General features: G+C 32.8%; 1 protein-coding gene and 1 long non-coding RNA gene across 4 annotated transcripts; both read left to right on the forward strand.

Moving 5' to 3' along the window:
* Nucleotides 1-1,985: 1,985 nt before the first annotated feature.
* On the forward strand, nucleotides 1,986-4,476 carry LOC114409790. 2 transcript variants are annotated; one of them, XR_003666206.1, is made up of 5 exons: nucleotides 1,986-2,385; nucleotides 3,100-3,237; nucleotides 3,349-3,873; nucleotides 3,969-4,073; nucleotides 4,373-4,476. It is a non-coding gene; the product is annotated as an uncharacterized LOC114409790 (long non-coding RNA). The 2 variants fall into 2 exon arrangements; XR_003666205.1 differs by having other exon boundaries at nucleotides 1,987-2,385; nucleotides 3,100-3,248.
* A 1,474-nt stretch (nucleotides 4,477-5,950) lies between these two features.
* LOC114409789 (GDSL esterase/lipase At1g28610-like) lies at nucleotides 5,951-16,523 on the forward strand. 2 transcript variants are annotated; one of them, XR_003666204.1, is made up of 4 exons: nucleotides 5,951-5,999; nucleotides 6,116-6,188; nucleotides 6,668-6,800; nucleotides 16,164-16,523. XR_003666204.1 is itself a non-coding variant. In XM_028373384.1 (3 exons), the coding sequence occupies exons 1-3, from the start codon at nucleotides 6,166-6,168 to the stop codon at nucleotides 16,374-16,376; spliced, it is 369 nt and encodes a 122-aa protein (XP_028229185.1). In that variant the 5' UTR covers nucleotides 6,008-6,165; the 3' UTR covers nucleotides 16,377-16,523. The 2 variants fall into 2 exon arrangements, 1 of the variants encoding a protein (XP_028229185.1); XM_028373384.1 differs by lacking the exon at nucleotides 5,951-5,999 and having other exon boundaries at nucleotides 6,008-6,188.
* Nucleotides 16,524-16,724: the final 201 nt, after the last annotated feature.

Consider the following 16,724-nt stretch of genomic DNA (forward strand, 5'->3'; position numbering starts at 1 on the left):
ACCGATCAAGCTAAAGGGAAAGTTTTATCGGACTGCGATAAGACCGGCGATTTTGTACGGAACAGAATGTTGGGCGGTCAAGAGCCAACATGAGAATAAAGTAGGTGTAGCGGAGATGAGGATGTTGCGGTGGATGTGTGGTAAGACTCGACAGGATAAAATTAGAAACGAAGCTATTAGAGAGAGGGTTGGAGTAGCGCCTATTGTAGAGAAGATGGTGGAAAATAGACTTAGGTGGTTTGGGCATGTAGAGAGAAGACCGGTAGACTCTGTAGTGAGGAGAGTAGACCAGATGGAGAGAAGACAAACAATTCGAGGCAGAGGAAGACCCAAAAAGACTATAAGAGAGGTTATAAAAAAGGATCTCGAAATTAATGGTTTGGATAGAAGTATGGTACTTGATAGAACATTATGGCGGAAGTTGATCCATGTAGCCGACCCCACCTAGTGGGATAAGGCGTTGTTGTTGTTGTTGTTGTTGTTTAGACTTCTAGGGTGGATCCAAACCAGGTCCATCATGTACCATTACTAATAGTGATCAAATTAATCAGGTGCAAGATCTATTATGCATCCTTTCTATAAAATATTTACCCATTTATTGTTCCTCCCCTTCAGCCTTTAATCATTGTCATCCATCGTCTCTGGCAGCCCTTCATCGACCCTCCACCAATTCCGACCACTCTTCACTGCCTCTAAATCTGAAACCAGGAACCTCTACGAACTAAGCCATGATTGACTTAGATCTCTCACACACGTGCCATTTGTGTTGTTGGAAGGGATCAATGGATTGCTCTCTCTTTATCGCTTTTGTTCTCCTTCTTGTGTGTGTCGCTAGTGTCATCAAAAAGCACAACACACATAGCCTCCGTGACCGCCACAAGAGTGACTTCTCCTTGCTTTTGGTGATATGTCTCCTTCTTCGTGCTCTTGAAACTAAGATTTACAACAATGGTGAAGTTTTTCGATTTGTCCAATTTTTCGAACTCTAATGGAATGCGCTCAAAGAGTTGAACAACGAGACGTTGATAACACTGAGTTGTAGGTCTTGGTCGCATGTTACACTTGAAAACGAACAATGTACAAAATGTAGATCTAGTGCGCGAGTTGTCGAGATGGTTGTAGAGAGGGCCAAGAGTTCGTTGGTGCTTTCCCCAAGTCATTGAAGCTTTCAAGTTTGGGATTGCTAGATTTGAGTTTCAATAACTTCATTAGGTTGAACTAGTTCCATAGGATCATTGACGCCAAAGAGGAGGAAGATGAGAGTGATGGTGGCAAGGAAGGGAAAAAAAACTTGAAACACCATCGCCAAAAATCGTCTCCGAAAGCAATGAATGGTGGTCGAAGGTTCGCCAAAAAAACTACAGGAAGGGAGTGAGAAATTTGGTGTGAAAGGACTTATAATAATAGGATTCATCTTACGATTAAAAATCATGGTCCGTTGTGGACCGCCTTAATAGGTGGTCCATCATAGCATTAATCTTGGTAATAAGCTATGACTAACATTGTCCATGCATTAATTCCTTGTGTCAACTTAGATTTTTCACATCTGAATTTGGGTTGTATGTGAACCATCACGATTAATCACAATTCCTCAACAATGTCCCTCTTCAAGAACCTATAAGGTAATTAACAATTCATGCCCTTTTATCGTTTGCATCATTGTTTAATAAATATTATAGGGACACACGAAACATGTTAATAAATTTTAAGGGTAGGAGCAAGGCAGAACACACTATCACTACTAAAAAAAATATATTTTACGACGTGGTTTCGACAACGTGACAACGGTTGCAAGAGACCCGTCTTAGAAAACATACCGGTGACATTTTTGTAAATATTATGATCTAAATAAGTTATTCTACGACGATTATTTATAAAACCGCCTTAGAATATATTTGTAAAAACAAACAACCACGGGTTTTACATAGGACCGTCTTTGTTTTAAAAAATTAGGGTACCTTATCCGCGCCTGATCCCCCTCACTCTAGACCTCTAAACCTTTTATCTCCCTTTCCCTGTCAAAAGCTCTAAAACCCTACGCGCCTCCCAACAGCGACGTCGCTTTTTGTTTCGCCATCTTTCTCTCTCAAGACTCTTCATCACCAAAGCGCTTCCACTATCTCACCCCTCCTTTCTCTCTTTCCCTCTCCCGAAATCCCTACTCTCTCTCTCCACGTGCCACCGCACCTTCACTGCCCGTTTCGAATCCCAAATTGACGTTGACCTCGTTCCCGCCCACTAGGACTTCAACCTCTTCACCATCGACGCAGGCAGCGGTAGGGTCCGAGCCGCTTGCTTCGCTGCCAACTACGACGCTTCTGTCGCCATCTGCGAACTTCCTTTCTCCACTATCTCCTTCGAAACCACTGGAGGTGTCGGCGAAACGTGAGTTTCTAATTTCTTCTATTTTTTCAATTTCGCTTCTATTGAACTAGGGTTTGTCACTATGGAGGCCAGTGAAATAGTGTTGGAGTTTGCTGGTATCTTTAATGATTTGAAAAGTGAGGTTCATGTATTTATACGGCAAAATAAGGTTTTGCGGGGATTTGATGAAGAGGTATGCAACCATGGATGATACAAATATGGAATTGTTACAGCTTAATAAATTTTCTTGACGTTTAAATTGTGAATTATGTCTGCAGATTAGAGATTAGTCATTTATACTTTATTCCGAAAGTCTATTTCTGAATTTTGGTTTCTCTGACATCATTAAAAATATAACAAATTATTTTTAATTTACTTTATTTTCACTCTTTTCCCATTTTTTTAATTGTGTAAAAGATCTTAAGCGTGCCCTGCATTAGGAATTGATGAACTCAAATTTGGTAGACTTAACATACTCATATAATTTGCTTTATTGGCAAATCATTATCAGCCGCTAGTGCAAGTAGAACATTAAAGTGATCTGTAAGAGAAGAGAAGATGAACATAATTGTTACATTTTTTGTCGTATCGTTTAATTCAAATTTACTTTAGTATAAACTAATGATAGATTGTCATATCATTGAATTTTTATTTTTCTTATAACTTTGAGAACAAATGTGTTGCAGTGTTGCATATCCTGATCACTTTTAACAGTTGTGTAAGGTTTTATTATAGGGATGAATTGCCAGAGAGAGACCGGGGACATTTAATCTGAGCGTTACTTGCTGAATCTTGGCAAGGTCTTCCCACGTTTCTGGGGGCAACTCTCTGCCACTTTGTCTTGTATTAGAAGAATTTATTCCCTATTATATGGTCAGTTTTAGGTAATTGAAACATTGTAACAGTAGTGTAACAGTTGTATATTTTGTCTATAACTTATTAATTCTCAAGCAAGATAAATTATTTTAATTTTATCTATTTTAGGCAATGCATGCTGCTCCAATGTACATTGCAGAGACAACAAGATAAATTATATAGATGGTAAGAGCTAATCTTTAGAGCATTGGCCTGAAGTCTGGTTTATCAAGATCAGACAGTATGGAAATGAAGAATAAAGGTGCTACTGCAACTAGCAGCAATCCTCCTTAATCAATTCTTGTTGATTCAAGTGGTGAATGTTTGAAGGAACCAACCATGCAATGCCAGTAGGTTGTGGAGCAATCCAAGGCTGATGTGAACACTTTGCAGCCAAAATCTGTTGAGCAAAATGTTGTGCCTTCTAAGCAGTCAAAGCCTCCTGGTGAAGAGAGTGCCACTAAGATTGATCTATTTCCCAATCAAGTTCTTAGTGGCACTAAAGGACAAACAACTGTTGAAAAAAGTAAGCAGCCAATAGTAGCCTCTTTCTCTGTTTGCTCTGGCAATGGTACAAACCAAGGTTCAGAAGAGCCAAATCAAAATTTGAAGAGAAAAAGAAAAGACACTGACGACTCTGAGTGCCACAGTGAAGTATGTCTTAGATTTATGGGGTTTAATCTGTTTAATCATTTTCTTACTTATTTTATAGTTTCCCTCCATTAACCAAGAAAACATTTTACATGAAGGATGTTGAGGAAGAATCAACTGGTGCTAAAAAGACAGCTGGTGGGTGAGGAGGTGCAGGTTCCAAGAGAAGCCGTCCAGCTGAAGTGCATAATCTATCTGAAAGGGTGAGCAAGGCCATATTCTATTTGTGTAGTATTAATTATTAGTTATAATTAGTATTAATTTCGCAATAAGGTTAGCTTGGCTTTATCTGTTTTTGCTTTTGTTAGACACACCTGAAAAACTTTGTAAGATTATGGAATGATGGTTAGTGGTTACCTCTAATAATTTGAACTTGAAAACAGATAGTTATTGAAGTTTTGTTCTAATCTCTCTCCCCTCTGGCTTTGGTTAAAATTTTATGATCATAAATGATATACCTGAAGTGTGAGATTGATTCCTAATTTCCTATTTTCTTATGCAGATTATGTCAATGGGAGGTGGTTTATATATGCCTCCAATGATGTTACCAGCAAGAGAGAGATTGGTTGTGATATAAACAAGACATATGCACTCAAAAACATAAATAAAAAACAAAAGAGACAAGCCTGGATTCTCGAAGGCAACGGGAAGAGACAAGGCTGTCATGACCCTCCACAGGCAAGTTAATTTCTTTTCTCTTAAATCATATCAACCATTTTCAACTGAAGTTGTTTAATTATATATGCTAGTAGCAATGCAAAGTATAATTCAATTGTTGTTTCCAATAATCTGTTAAATATTATGTATTCGTATGCATTACGTAAGGTTTTTCTTTTTGTTATTATGCATTACGTAAGTTAAGGGGAATGCAAACATGTCATTTTGATAAATAAAAAAGTAAAAAAAAAGTATATTTCTTTCGTTTCATAATTTCAAACCAAATGGTTATTAGATTATCTATATATAGAATTATTTTTTTTAGAGAAATTTTATTTAAATACTTCGGTTTTGTCTTTTATTTTTTTGGATTTCAGAATTTCAATTTTAAATGATTTTTTTAATGAGCATTATAAAACCAGTGAAAGTATATAGTATTTAATATATTATGCTGTTAAAAAAGTATTTTAATATATTATATTAAATTCTTTTTGTAGTTACTTTAAACTAGTATTAAATAATTTTTATATTTTGAAATAATTAACACTTTTTTTAATAAATATTTTAAATTTAATTTTCTTATAATCATTACTGTAATAAACATTTCTCTTTAACTGTAGTCATAAAAGCATGTTGATTTATAACTTTTTCATGAGAACAATCATATCAAATTTCTTATATTATTGATATGGAAATTTCAAATCAAACAATGACGTGATACTATTTTTTTTAATTTAATAACATATCTTAATAAAAACTATTTAACGTTGGAAAAAATGAATAGGTCACATAATTTAAGAATTTAACTATAAAATATATAAAATTGAGGATCATCATATGCTAACCTTTGAAGACCTCATGCTTTTTGACATCTGCAATAGAGAATTGTTTTTTTTTAATTGGACTGATTTGTTTTGTATTAAATTTTAATCATATATACAAGTTCCCATGAATGATACCTATTGGAGATCCAACGGCACCCTGGCTGCCATCTCCGAAACACATCACGATGCTCATCCATCTCAAGTGGGCCCCACTAACCACTTTTAGCTTCAGCTTCCTCACCAACACTAACTTCTCTTAGGGATCTGGGAACATTGTTGTAATTATTGTGATTGATCTGTTAATGCTAATGCTATAGATATTGAATAAAATGTTCTTTTATTTATTTATAATTTTCATTTAGTCCTCTACTAACTCATTAATTTTTATTTGCTATAATGATAAAAATGCATTATAAATAAGAAATAAATTTTAAAATAAATATATTTATCATTAGTTTATGCTGCTTGTTTTTTTTTTCTCAAATTTTTATTTGCTGGCTTTGTGCTATTTTCTTTTATAACATTTTTTAATAGTCATTATGCAGATGAAGTTAGATTGTCAAATTAATAAATTGGTTTTCTAAGTTTTCTTGCTTTCATTAGGGAATAGTAAGAGGAAAGATGGATCATATGCGGCAATGCTTTCAGGTCCTAGCCCATCATCATGTGTTATTTTTTGAAAAATTATGCTTTGGATCCCTTTCTACCTTTTAATTTAACAGTCCTCTATAAGGAATTTAATTTATCTTTGAGGGTCATTTCAGGTCCAGTTTGCAGCATGTAGGGACTTGAGGCATGCTCAAAACTAGGGAGTATGATACAAACACTCTTTAACTGGTAATGCATCTTTTTATCAAGTAGGAGCTTGAATAACCTGTACTCATATGTCTGATTATTAGTAAATCAACTGCCTGTATGTGGAAAAAAGTACTTGGATTGCCTCCTCTGATGGTAAACATGGCTAGTGAGACCGGATAGTGGTAATATTAGTGAAAAATTGTAATTTCTCTGCCTCATTACTTCAGAGCTTTGAATTTTTGAACTATGGCATATTTTGAAAATAGGTTGTATTTAGTTTGCTCAGCATCCGAGCTCTATTGGAGTTGGTTTGATCTTTCAATTATCAACTTGTCTCAATTTTTTTATTTTATAGAAAGCTTTTGATTCTTAGGTTTTTGCTTTCCATTTCTGTTTGTCTTGTTTGTTGTTCAGAACTTTTCAAAATGGTATATATCTATGTTCTGCTATTTTTTAGGATTTGATCGAGTTTCTCTCCAAAATAATTTTGAAATTTAATTCATGACTTTGAAACATAGGTTGTCTACATCAGAAAATCTACTTGTTTCAATTCAAGAGAAAATAAAATGGGCTGATGCTATGAGTGAAATTGAGAAGAAGCACAGGAAGGATGTGGAAGAGAAGGTACAAGAACTAAAGTCTGTTATCAAGGTCGGTTGAATTTATTTTCTTCCTTTCTCTTAACAGCATCCTTCCCCCCTCCCCATTACAAATGAGAAAATGTCCAATAAAAAATTGCTTGTGTGCATATAATTCTGATCTTGTATATAACTTGTGGCTTTGTGCCAGAATAGATGTATCTACCCTTTGCTTCTTTGGGAATCACGATTATTTGGTGTAAAGGGTTTGTACTGATTATGTAGAAGTTTTCAATTTGCCTTTTGTGCATTTGTGTGTTTTGGGGTTAGTGTTGGATGATCTGGTGGATGAATAATGCAAGCTGGAATTCTTATGTCAACACTATTTACCAACTTGAAATAAATATTATGCAAATTATCAACTTAAAATGATTAGCAAATTGAGGGTCAAACCATTAAGTGTGGTACGGTGATACCCACATATCCTTCTATTATTTAACGTCCCACTTTTATTCTGGTGATTGCCTAGAAGCTAAATCATGATACACCCTTTTATACTTGGGGCATTTATGGATGGGAACAACTGAATCAGAAATAGTAAGAAAATATGGAAAATTTATTCAAATCAATCCCCTCATTATAGCTCAATAGCAAGATGGATTCATAAACAGAAATGGTTATGAAAAATTGCTAGAAAAAAAAATGATTCAGGTATTCGAGACCTGGACTCTCCCATTGAAATATGATTTAAATCTTAGGTGCCCACTAATTCTCCCTTTTTCTTATTTATTCCAGCCTTCTCCATCTTTGTAATACGTGACTAAATTTTATTTTTTAATGTCTAACATGTATAAACCTAATAGGCTACTAGAAGTAGTTTAATGCTTTTGTTGTTTCTATATTTTACATCGCATTAGAACTAGTTTTTCTTTTTTAAATGTGTGGCATGTGTAAGCCTAATAGGCTACTTAAAGTAATTTAAAGTTTTTGTTGTACATACCATCTTTACTTTCGATCTTTGGATAACATGATCATTGAAAATTGCTTTCTAAGATGGTTATTTGTTAATAACCGTCTTAGAAAGTCAATGTTTTAAGATGGTTATTAGAAAAAATCGTCTTAAAAAGTTTGTAACGAAATACTTTCTAAGACGGTTATTTAGTAATAACCGTCTTAGAAAATCATGTGCATATTACTTTCTAAGACGGTTATCGCTGCCTTAAAAAGTTTATATTTTTTACGACAGTTCCTATTACAACCGTCATAAAAAAGGTTCCATTTTTAACCGTCATTCAAAAGTCTTTTTTTAGTAGTGTATGCACATATGCTTCACACGACCCATTATATCCCATTGCTTCTCAATCATGCGCTTCAGGGTCTCAACACGACTTTGTCATGATAGATATGAAACAATGAAGATAACTGCATTTTCCAATTACAATTTTTCTTTGATAAATTGTTTATATTTTTATTTTTAAAAGTTATGGTTTGATATTTTATTATTCTACATATTTTTCAAATTTCTTTTTTAATTATCTTTCAAAATCATGTTATTGTGTAATATATTTTGTACATAAATTTGTCTTTAATTTTTCTCTAATTATTTTTGTTTTTACATTTTCAAGACATTGCTTTCTAAAAAATTTTAAACATTTATTGTTAATTTTCAACTTTTTAAACATTACTTTTACACGACTAATTCTTTTTTTAAACTCATACTTGAACTTTTATTTCTTCCAACCTTTTCAAACTTTTGAAGACGTTACATTTTTATATTTATATTTTTAAAACTTTTATTTTTTTTTCTACTTTTGCAATATTCTTAAACATTACTTTTATACATAAGCTTTTTAAACATCATTATGTTATGAATGTTATGTTTTCAACAATTTCATATTTTAAAGTCATTATTACGTTTTTACTTTTACATAGTTTAAAAAAATTTATTCCTTTCAACTATTGTAATATTCTTAAACATTGCTTTTACACATCTAAATTTTTTTTTACAATATCATTTTTGAACTTTTATTGGTCTTAACATTTTCAAAATTTGTAAGACATTACTCTTTAATCTTTCACATCTTTAAACTTTTATTCTTTTCTACTTTTTCAATATTTTGTTGCATCCAACATTTTTATATTTTTCAAGACATTACTTTATTACTATTTAATATTTTTAAAATTTTATTCTTTTCAACTTTTTAAATATTTTTAAACATTACACATCTAAATCCTTTTTTAAACATAATCGTTTTTATTGCTTCCAACTTTTTCATATTTTTTTAAAACATTCCTCTTATACTTTTTCATATTTTTTAAACTTTTATTTCTTTCAACTTTTGGAATACTCTTAAACATTAATTTTAAACATCTAAAAATTTTCTTAAATTTACTTTTTCATATTTTTTAAACTTTTGTTTCTTTCAACTTTTGCAATACTTTCAAACATCTAAAAATTATTTAAATATCATCACTTTTATTGCTCCCAATATTTCATATTTTTCAAGACATTACATTTTTACTTTTTCATTTTCTAAAAAAAGTATAAATAATAATAGTAGGATCTACGCATTTTATCAGTACCTGTTTTTCCTGTTTCATTATTATTACAACTATAATAACCAAATTAAAACAAGATCTATATATTTTTATCAAAATTTGATTAGGCACTTTAAGCATGAAAATAAAATTTGTTGTGGCTTACGAACATGTATTCCCACTACGGATATGATGCGTTAATAATAATAAAAGATCAATAAATGAGAGTGATTAATTAATCGGCTAAAATAGAAGGTAATTTGTTTAATTAATTTAGGCATGTATTTATTTTTTCTGAATGATAAAAAACAAAAATTTAGGTATTTTGTACACACCTCCCCCCCCCCCCTCCCAAAAAAAATGAATTCAAACTTAATTTTAGGTGGTTGCTACCTTCCTACTTATACACTCCTCCTTTCTCCTTCCACCCACCACCCCAAATTACCTTCATGAATAAACTCCCCACATTTCCCACTTAGTCATACCAAATGCTTACCCCGTCTTAATAAAAGCTTTCCATTAGCAGCAAAACACACCAACACAAACACTAAAATACACTCTACAGTCAATTTAAAAACATTATTAGTCTTCTTATCAATATCACCATCATCATCGTAAGAGAAGCATATGAATCTTCTATGTCAATCTGATCCACACCACAAGTGTTAACACACCGATGCAATGTATCAAGAAATCCTTCAAATCTTATGGTCCCTATAACATAAATTTGAAAGGTTTTCTAGCAATGAAAACCCTTAATTTCGACCACAAGCATCTCCCAACCCTCCTCGACCCTAAAACCCACCTCCACAATGTGTTGGTTAGCAACTATGCTATTAAGATAGGTGGCAGCGACAATCCCCCTTATGGAATCTAGATTTGATGTGGAATTTCAACTATGAATTTTGGCGCAACGACGGTGCATTAATGAAGGGGAATGCACTACACTTGATCAGAAAACCCACTGTCACACTTGATCTGAAGGTTATTGCACAAGCAGAGGGGGAGTGCGTTTAAGAGGGGAGTTTGGAGAAAAAAGAAGCAAAGGGAAGTGTCCAAGCAAAAAAATGAGGGTAGAAATAGCAATTACCTAATATTAAAAGAAATATATAAAGAAAAATTTGGTTGGGCCGTGGGTATTAACATATGCAATCACCGTGATCTTATGGTACCAAGAAGACTCTTCACTAGTGTGCAATGTAATGTATCTGTCTCTTTCTCCCATCTTCAAAATCTTTGCCAAGTGAAATTCTTTACCTTCTCTCTAATTTTTTTTTTCTCTTTCGAAATGGGTATGTTTCTATTTCACAAAGAAAAGAAAGACAAAAATTTTGTATGCATGATCTGCGCTTGTATTGTAGTAACTCTTAACAACCTTCATTTTATTTTTAGTGAAGTTGTAATTAATATATGTTTGCTTTTCATTGTTTTGTTTGTTAGAACAGGGTAGTGTGGAATGTGGATGGGGTATTGCCTTATTGGGAGGGTTTCCATATTGATTGGTACTGAACCTTTGCAGCTTAATTTGTTCTTGAACCTCACTTGTGAGAACTAATTAATGTTAGTATGTTTCTTTTGTCTTAAAGGATTTTTTTCTTCCATTGCTCTAGGCTTTTCTTTTCTTGTCTTTTTTTTTTTCTTTTTGACTGAGAAATGATGGCTCATTTATTCAATACGAAGTGAAAAATTTAGTACATCAAGGTTCACTCAATTAACCACATGGGGTGGTACCTCTTCTAGCCAGACAAATTCATGATAAGAAAAAGCTAATGAAGCCAAGCAATCAACAACTTTATTACAATTTCTTCTAACCTAACTAAGAACCGATGGTGAGACATGCCTCAATATAAAGGAACAGTCTTGTAAGGTACCGTGGAAGTAAGAATTTCCATTGTGGGGGACCTTTTTTCCAACAATTGACTAGCTTCTAACAATTTGATTCGTACTCAACATTATGGAACAAATAGTTGTTGTTCATGGTGGCTTAGTCATGCGGAACAATGAGGAAAGAGCTAGACCGAGACATGTGTTAGACACAACATTTTTAAGGATGTATCTGCGTAGTGCATAAATTCCCCTGGATATAATAGGCCTTTCTTGTATGAATAGGGAATAGAAATTGGCAAGGAAAACAAAAGAGAGAGAACCTATAGAAAGAAAAGAAGACGAAGACGAATATGTTCTTCATTTTTTATGTGTATGAAACTTCAGCGAGAACCCAAAAAAAAAAATTCTTTTCTTCTTATGCTTTTAAAATCCTTTTTTAGAATATTCCTTTAAAACCATTTGTCCCACATTAAGTAGTTTAGCCTTTCTCAAATAGTATATATATCTACATGAGATAAGATGGGTCAAACTAGCTGGTAAGAGGAAAGGGTCTCGTGCCCATGAGATTGGGCTAATTGGACTCAGTGAAGTGCTAATAATCTTAAAGGAATATTCTTCATGGGATTTCCAATCACAAAGGTTGGGTTACCGTCACTTGTTTGTTTCAAGTGGCTTAAATTCCATTCCTTTTAATGTTTCATATATCAGTTTCTTACCTAGGGGTTTTGTCAGAGGGTCTACTGAATTTCCTTCAAACTTCACATAGTCAATGGAAATTGTTTCATCCTTTAGCAGCTGCTTTACCATCTTATGTCTCAATTGTATGTTTTTTTTTTCATTAAAGGTTTTGTTTTTTGTGATGGCTATGGTTTTTGCATTGGCATTGACGGGGTTGGTTTCATTCCCAAAGGAATGTAGACTAAGAAGTTTTTCAACCACTTAGCCTCACTACTAGCCAACTCTAGAGCTATAAACTCTGGTTCCATAGTTGATCTTGCAATTATGGATTGTTTGGTTGATCTCCTTGCAACCGCACCAGGCCAAATATGAACACATAACCACTAGTGGATTTTGTCTGATGTGAATCAGAGATCCAATTAGCATCATTGTACCTTTATAGTACATTGGGAAGGCCATTATACTCAATACCATATTCTATGGTACCTCTCAAGTATCTCATGAGTCTTACAAGATCTTCCTAATGGTCTTGATTAGGACTATGAGTATATCGCCTATTGTGTTTGCAATGTCTAGTCTTGAAAAGTTCATTAGATGCAGTAGACTCCCAACAATTTGGTTATACTGAGTTTGTTCAACAAAGTCGTTTCTATTTTTCTTTAACTATGAGTTAGCATCTTCAAGAGGTACTCATTGGGTTAAGGTCATAGCAATCAAACCTTTTAAGAAATTTCTTTATAATTTTATCTTCTTATTACATCATAAATCCTATTAAACCTATATATTTTTCTCTTTCTCTAGGTGTTCAATGGATGATAGAGGTATTCATGTAACATTTTCATTGTCCTCCTTGCTTCATTCTTTTATCACTTTGTTGAAAGGATTCTTAGACACTGTGCCATGCTTAAAACTTGCTCCACAGGGCCACCAATTTTCCATACTTCCAGAAAGTCCAGACTAGGACATGTATCCACTCTAAAACTTCATGTCCTATGTTCTCCGAACAATTGTTTATCCATTGGCCAAAAGCATAATCCTATATCACATTAATCCTAGCATTTATCGGGACAAAAACCACAAATTATGCACTTCCTCACATGTTAGAAGTGTATGAATAGTTGTTTCAGGGACCTTTCCACATCTTGGACATAGGAGATCAATGTACATTCCTCATTTATAGAGGTTAGTACATACAAGGAGGATATCATTAACTGCTCACCAAATAAAATGTTTGCAATAGGCACTATAGTCACTTTCCATATCTTTTTCCATAGATCTCCAAAGACCCAACTAGAAGACGCTTATAAGGAGCCAAGCTGACTCACTATGCAAATGTAGCCTAACTTGACAAAGTAGTTGCCATCATTTGTATACTTCCAAATCAAAAAATATTATGTTGGAGCTCTCCTAAGAGGAATATTGAGAATCTGTTTGACCATATTGGGATCAAAAAGTATTATTTATGTTTTGTGTGTTCCAGATGAAAGTCTCATTTTCAATAAAAGTAGCCACAAGCAAATCCATTTCCCCACTCAGGTTCATATATGCACTGGTTCTAATTGCATTCGCCCTTGGGATCTATCTATCTTGCAAGGCCTTAATAGAGTGGTAATTTCCTACCCTCCATAATGACCCTTTGACAACCAAATCTCTTGAAGATAGGATGCTTGTCCACGTGTAGCTTGCATTTTGGGGGTTTCAAGGCCTCCAAAGGAAGACACCTATATAGGAAAGTACCTAGCTTTCATAACACAAGCCATCGGTGATAGCTCACCGTTAATGATCTGCCACTACTATTTCATTAATAGCTTTATTGAAAGTTGAGGTTTACAAAAACCCAAGCCACCTTCATAATTTGGCCTTGTGAGCTTCTGCCAATTCATTCAACGAATCTTTTGTTTGTTCTTATTCCTTCCCCAGAAGAACTTGGCAATCATACTCTCAATATTAGAACACGAGGAAGTAAGAAATTTGAAACATGACATCACATACGTAGGAATATCCTTAATCACTACTTTAACATGAATTTCTCTTCCAGTTTGTGATAAAACTTTCTCCTTCCACCCTTTGAGTTTTTTCCAGGCTCATTTTCTAACAAACTAGAAAACTTGAGACTTTGATCTCCCAACGATTGCTAGAAGACTTAGTATTTTCCTTGACTCTCCAGTGCCTTTACCCCCAAGAAGCTAAACAAGTTCATCAATTCTAGAAGTAGGAACATGTTAGTTACAAGAGGTTTCTGATTGCTAAAGTCGATCTGTTGGCCTAAAACAACTTCATTAGAATGCAATAAAGAAGCAAGATGCATAACTTCCTCTATTGTGGCCTTAGCAAAAATAATGTTGTCATCTGCAAAAAATAAATGTTAGGTGCTTTTGGGTAGATTTTGATACCATGCAAAGATTTCCTATCTACAAACTAAGAGAGTGCATCTATAGGGTAATAGCTATGGAGATAAGAGATTTCCTTATCCGAGTTTTCTTTATTGCCTAGAAGATTGAGATGAGTTTCCATTTACTAGCACATAAAAAGAAACCGTAGATACACCAAACATAGTGAGCTAAATCCATTTACTTGGGAAACACATACTGAGGAAAGTACTTTCCAAGAAAGGTCATTTTGTAAAGATCATTATTTTTTGAATTTATTATTTCTAATATTTTTATATTTTCCAAAAACATTACTCTTTTACTATTTCATATTTTTATATTCTTAGTAATAATTGTGTATACTGCTAATATATCTTTCCATATTCAAAACAATTGAATTTAATTATAAAATTGCTCATGAATATGAGTTAATAAAGTCTCATTCTATTTTTCTAGCAATTATAACTGATTGTCATATTAACCAATATTTCTTATAACAAGCTACTTATAATTTTACATATAATTATGTTTCTTGAAATTTTGAATATTTAAATCTATATTTATGGTGTTATTTTTGTTAATACTTTAAGCAATAATTAAGACAAAAGTTATTGGATGATATTACATATTTGGAAATACTTAACCCTCAATTTTAAATTTCACCGACTAAAATTGTAATAATGTTATTTTGAAATAAAATTACAATAATGAAAAAAATATAGTGAGCAATGGAGTCTTTTTTTTTTAAATCTTTGCTTAGATAGAAAATTTTACAATTTGTGTTTGCAATATATAGATCTAATTGTAGAAATTTAACTATGTGCATGGTAATTATAGAAAAAGTCAAAACAATAACACAAATAACATAGAAGAGTGATAAAATCGTATTCACAAACATGTTTTTGTCAAATAAATATCTTAGATTACAACTCAGGATTGAATATTTTAGGAATCATAATAGTTATCACCATGTCTAAATTAAAATAACAGATATGTGACAAAACAAAGAGTGGTTGGTATGACAATATATAAAGCATTCAATTCCAATTTATAATCACACATAAGTTTGCCTTCCTTTCTTAGAGAAACATTATGAAGATCTTCATTCTCTCTACCATAACCTTTGGTTATGGTTTCCTTGGAAATATTTTTTCAAATGCCAATACTTTTCCATATGAAGCTATTTTAAACTTTGGTGACTCTATAAGTGACACTGAAAATGCCACTACTTACCACCACGTATCCCTAACAATAGTCCATATGGTTCAACATACTTTAAACATTCTTTTGAATGTTTGTCAAATAGATAATTAATTATAGATTTCATAGGTACTTTACTCTTTTTTTTTTCCAAATAGGTTAAATGAAATTTCCTTGCATGAAAGCGAGAATATGACACAATATATCATAGAAATCACACATTGTTGATTGCACTAACATGTGATCATTTAATTTTAGCCGAGGCATATGGGATGCCAATGTGGTTAGCCTATCTGAATCTCATCGAAGGACAAGACATTAAGAAAGGAGTAAATTTTGCATTCGTTGGTTCAACTGCACTTGATAAGAATTTTTTGGAACAAAAAAGAATCAATAAAGAGGAAGTTGCTTATTTAGTGAGTGCTCAACTTGATTGATTTAAGAAGCTCAAACCCTCCCTTTGAAAAAGCAAAAAAGGTTTTACCAAAATATCTTTAATAATGTTTCTGTCAAATATTTGGATTTTTTTTTCCAATATGATTAACAATGTTCGTTCTTTTTTATGACATAGTGCGATAATTACTTCACAAATGCATTATTTTTAGTGGGAGAGATTAGTGGAAATGACTTGAATGCAATTATCCCATATATAAATATTACAAAACTCTGTCAAATGGTTCCACCAATTGTTGAAGCAATCATAAATACCACCTCTGTATCTTATACTAAATTTATGTTAACTTCAATTTCAATAGTTTGATTAAACTTGGATTTTAAATATGTTTGACTACAAATTGATTTTTATTTTTGTTTGTATTTGCTAGGAATTGATTGAAGAAGGAGCAATAAAGCTAGTGGTACCAAAGAACTTTCTAATTGGGTGTAATTCTGTTGTTTTGGCAACATTGAATAGTGATAAGAAAGATGACTATGATCAATTTGGGTGCTTGACAACTTACAATACTTTCATTGAGTACTATAATGAGCAAATAAAAAAAGGCTATAGAGACATTGAGACAAAAGTACTCATATTTTGATAATTATGGTGCTACCAAACGTTTATTTCAAGCACCACAACAATATGGTGGGTTGTGTTTTTATTTTCTTTTTTTACATGAATAGTGTATAATTACATGTTAGTGCTAATTTTGCAATGAATAATTCTTATCATGTTTATTAATTTATGTAATGCAAACTTTTCTTCTAGTAAAACCAAGACTTTTAGAGTATGTTGTGAAAAGAGTGAACCTTACAATATCAATTTACAAATAGCCTATGGAAGTCCTGCTACAATAGTTTCCTCAAATCCTTCAAAATATGTAAATAGGGATGAACCACATTTTATTGAAGCAACATATAGGCTAATAGCAAAAGGACTAGTTGAG

This window comes from Glycine soja, chromosome 4 (genome assembly GCF_004193775.1).
Source record: "Glycine soja cultivar W05 chromosome 4, ASM419377v2, whole genome shotgun sequence".
NCBI classification, from domain to species: domain Eukaryota; kingdom Viridiplantae; phylum Streptophyta; class Magnoliopsida; order Fabales; family Fabaceae; genus Glycine; species Glycine soja.